This window comes from Procambarus clarkii, chromosome 13, assembly GCF_040958095.1.
Source record: "Procambarus clarkii isolate CNS0578487 chromosome 13, FALCON_Pclarkii_2.0, whole genome shotgun sequence".
Lineage (NCBI taxonomy): Eukaryota > Metazoa > Arthropoda > Malacostraca > Decapoda > Cambaridae > Procambarus > Procambarus clarkii.
In genome coordinates this window covers 6538855-6541126 of record NC_091162.1, presented here as the reverse complement: position 1 = coordinate 6541126, position 2272 = coordinate 6538855, and the positions used below count along the sequence as shown (strand labels likewise).

The 2272-nt window shown below is 51.3% G+C and overlaps 1 protein-coding gene across 1 annotated transcript; it reads right to left on the bottom strand.

Annotated features, from left to right (window-relative positions):
* Positions 1-1068: 1068 nt before the first annotated feature.
* LOC138364548 (apomucin-like) lies at positions 1069-2058 on the bottom strand. The gene has a single exon (XM_069324203.1). The coding sequence runs from the start codon at positions 2056-2058 to the stop codon at positions 1069-1071; it is 990 nt and encodes a 329-aa protein (XP_069180304.1).
* Between the last annotated feature and the right edge of the window lie 214 nt (positions 2059-2272).

The following is a 2272-nucleotide window of genomic DNA, read 5'->3' as shown; positions in this document are numbered from 1 at the left end:
ATTTCATCTCCCAAGTGATACCTTGTATCTGGCCACATGCTTCCTACCCCTATCTTCATTACATTACATTGGTTTTGGTTAAATTCTAACAACCATTTGTTCGACCATTTCTGCAGCTTGTCTAGGTCTTCTTGAAACCTCAAGCAGTCCTCCTCTGTTTTAATCCTTCTCATAATTTTGGCATCGTCAGCAAACATTGAGAGGAATGAGTCTATACCCTCCGGGAGATCATTTACATATATCAGAAACAGGATAGGTCCGAGTACAGAGCCCTGTGGGACTCCACTGGTGACTTCACGCCAATCTGAGGTCTCACCCCTCACCGTAACTCTCTGCTTCCTATTGCTTAGGTACTCCCTTATGCACTGGAGCACCTTACCAGCTACACCTGCCTGTCTCTCCAGCTTATGTACCAGCCTCTTATGGGGTACTGTGTCAAAGGCTTTCCGACAGTCCAAAAAAATGCAGTCCGCCCATCCTTCTCTTTCTTGCTTAATCTTTGTCACCTGATCGTAGAATTCTATCAAGCCCGTCAGGCAAGATTTACCCTCCCTGAACCCATGTTGATGGGTTGTCACGAAGTCTCTTCTCTCCAGATGTGTTACTAGTTTTTTTCTCACGATCTTCTCCATCACCTTGCATGGTATACAAGTTAAGGACACTGGCCTGTAGTTCAGTGCCTCTTGTCTGTCACCCTTTTTGTATATTGGGACCACATTCGCCGTCTTCCATATTTCTGGTAGGTCTCCCGTCTCCAGTGACTTACTATACACTATGGAGAGTGGTAAGCAAAGTGCTTCTGCACACTCTTTCAGTACCCATGGTGAGATCCGTCTGGACCAACAGCCTTTCTAACATCCAGGTCCAACAGGTGTCTCTTGACCTCATCTCTCGTAATTTCAAACTCTTCCAAGGCCGCCTGGTTTACTGCCACCTCTCCTAGCACAGTGACCTCACCTTGTTCTGTTGTGAAGACCTCCTGGGACCTCTTGTTGAGTTCCTCACACACCTCTCTGTCATTCTCTGTATACCTGTCCTCGCCTGTTCGAAGTTTCACTACCTGTTCTTTCACTGTTGTTTTCCTTCTGATGTGACTGTGGAGTAGCAACCAGAAATAGTGACGGAGCCAGAGGTACCAACAACAGAGACGGAGCCAGAGGTACCAACAACGGAGACGGAGCCAGAGGTACCAACAACGGAGACGGAGCCAGAGGTACCAACAACGGAGACGGAGCCAGAGGTACCAACAACGGAGACGGAGCCAGAGGTACCAACAACGGAGACGGAGCCAGAGGTACCAACAACGGAGACGGAGCCAGAGGTACCAACAACGGAGACGGAGCCAGAGGTACCAACAACGGAGACGGAGCCAGAGGTACCAACAACGGAGACGGAGCCAGAGGTAGCAACAAGAGAGACGGAGCCAGAGGTACCAACAACGGAGACGGAGCCAGAGGTACCAACAACGGAGACGGAGCCAGAGGTACCAACAACGGAGACGGAGCCAGAGGTACCAACAACGGAGACGGAGCCAGAGGTACCAACAAGAGAGACGGAGCCAGAGGTACCAACAAGAGAGACGGTGCCAGAGGTACCAACAAGAGAGGTACCAACAAGAGAGACGGTGCCAGAGGTACCAACAAGAGAGGTACCAACAAGAGAGACGGTGCCAGAGGTACCAACAAGAGAGGTACCAACAAGAGAGACGGTGCCAGAGGTACCAACAAGAGAGGTACCAACAAGAGAGACGGTGCCAGAGGTACCAACAAGAGAGGTACCAACAAGAGAGACGGTGCCAGAGGTACCAACAAGAGAGGTACCAACAAGAGAGACGGTGCCAGAGGTACCAACAAGAGAGGTACCAACAAGAGAGACGGTGCCAGAGGTACCAACAAGAGAGGTACCAACAAGAGAGACGGTGCCAGAGGTACCAACAAGAGAGGTACCAACAAGAGAGGTACCAACAAGAGAGACGGTGCCAGAGGTACCAACAAGAGAGGTACCAACAAGAGAGGTACCATCAAGAGAGACGTGCGTGCGGGGGCAAGAGCGGGCCATGTGAACGAGTGTAAACAGGTCGTAAGTCTCTCTCTGGCGCAACTTAAAATGACTTATAGATACGATACATTGGCTGGTCCTGGGGGGAGGGGGGGCTTTGTGGGAGAAGGGGTACCACAAGGATACCTCCTGGTGGTACCCCTTCCCCATGACCTCCTGGTGGTACCCCTGCCCTCCTAGGGGGCTGGGGGCACCCTCCCCTTCTCAGCAACTC